General features: G+C 47.5%; 1 protein-coding gene across 1 annotated transcript; it reads left to right on the top strand.

Annotated features, from left to right (window-relative positions):
- Positions 1-138: 138 nt before the first annotated feature.
- LOC123178781 (3-phosphoshikimate 1-carboxyvinyltransferase 2-like) lies at positions 139-806 on the top strand (the record flags this gene model as incomplete). The annotated part of the gene is made up of 3 exons (XM_044591499.1): positions 139-237; positions 400-461; positions 552-806. Coding segments are annotated over 3 exons (380 nt in total), but the record flags the coding sequence as incomplete, so codon positions are not given.
- Positions 807-1,091: the final 285 nt, after the last annotated feature.

The following is a 1,091-nucleotide window of genomic DNA, read 5'->3' as shown; positions in this document are numbered from 1 at the left end:
TAACCGTAGCCTTATCTCTCCCTCTCTTTTCTTGGTTCACAAGTTGTAATCCAAACCGATTGTATGCGCTATCCAGGGAGGTGCGCCCCTGTTATATAAACACGCAGCGCGTCCCTCCAACGAGGTAAGACGCTTAAGCCAATCTTCACAATGTCAACATGAACAAAATGCCAGATGTCGCGATGACTCTAGCCGTTGTTGCCCTGTTTGCTGATGGTCCAACCGCTATCAGAGATGGTAAACTTTCTATGGCCTCCCATACCTATCATGTGCGTAGCGATTACTCTGTTAGCATCAGGGAGAGGACAAAGGACTTGAAATCATCCTGTTATGTGTTGCTGTTGATTTTGTTTTACATGTTTTGGTCCTGACACTTGTTTTGAAATCATTCTTCTACAGTTGCCTCCTGGAGAGTGAAGGAAACCGAAAGAATGGTCGCGATCCGGACCGAGCTGACGAAGGTAATAATAATACACATGTCTCTTGTTCTTCTATCTCAGCCTCCTGTTGCTCCCCATGTGCTTACCTCTCCTGTGTCCTGTGCCCTATAGCTGGGAGCAACGATGGAGCAAGGCCCGGATTACTGCATCATCACGCCGCCAGAGAAGCTGAACGTCACGGCGATCGACACCTACGACGACCACCGGATGGCGATGGCCTTCTCCCTGGCGGCCTGCGCCGAGGTACCAGTCACCATCAGGGACCCCGGGTGCACCCGCAAGACCTTCCCCAACTACTTCGATGTGCTAGGCACCTTTGTGAAGAACTAGGCTGGGAAAATCAACAACGAATTGCGCTTATACTCTGTAGCCTGTCCATGGTTTGAGGAAATTTTGACTTCTGCGTTTTCTCGTGAGATGGTGTATGAGTCTGTAATATTAGTTTTGTAGCGTGTGTGCCTCGAGGTAAAAATGAAATGTATTGCACACTGTATTCGTTTTTTGAATAAGAAATAAATTATGATCTAGATGTCATGCTGCTGCCCGTGGAGGATCTTGGGCATGCAAGCTAGTAGTATAGGAAAGGAGGAAGCATTCCCTCTCACACAACTGAATGCTTGAAAGGTAATACCGAGCCTAAATGAAACAATT

The sequence above is a fragment of the Triticum aestivum genome, unplaced genomic scaffold (assembly GCF_018294505.1).
Source record: "Triticum aestivum cultivar Chinese Spring unplaced genomic scaffold, IWGSC CS RefSeq v2.1 scaffold227416, whole genome shotgun sequence".
In the NCBI taxonomy this organism is placed as follows: domain Eukaryota; kingdom Viridiplantae; phylum Streptophyta; class Magnoliopsida; order Poales; family Poaceae; genus Triticum; species Triticum aestivum.
This window is presented reverse-complemented; position numbering and strand designations above follow the sequence as displayed.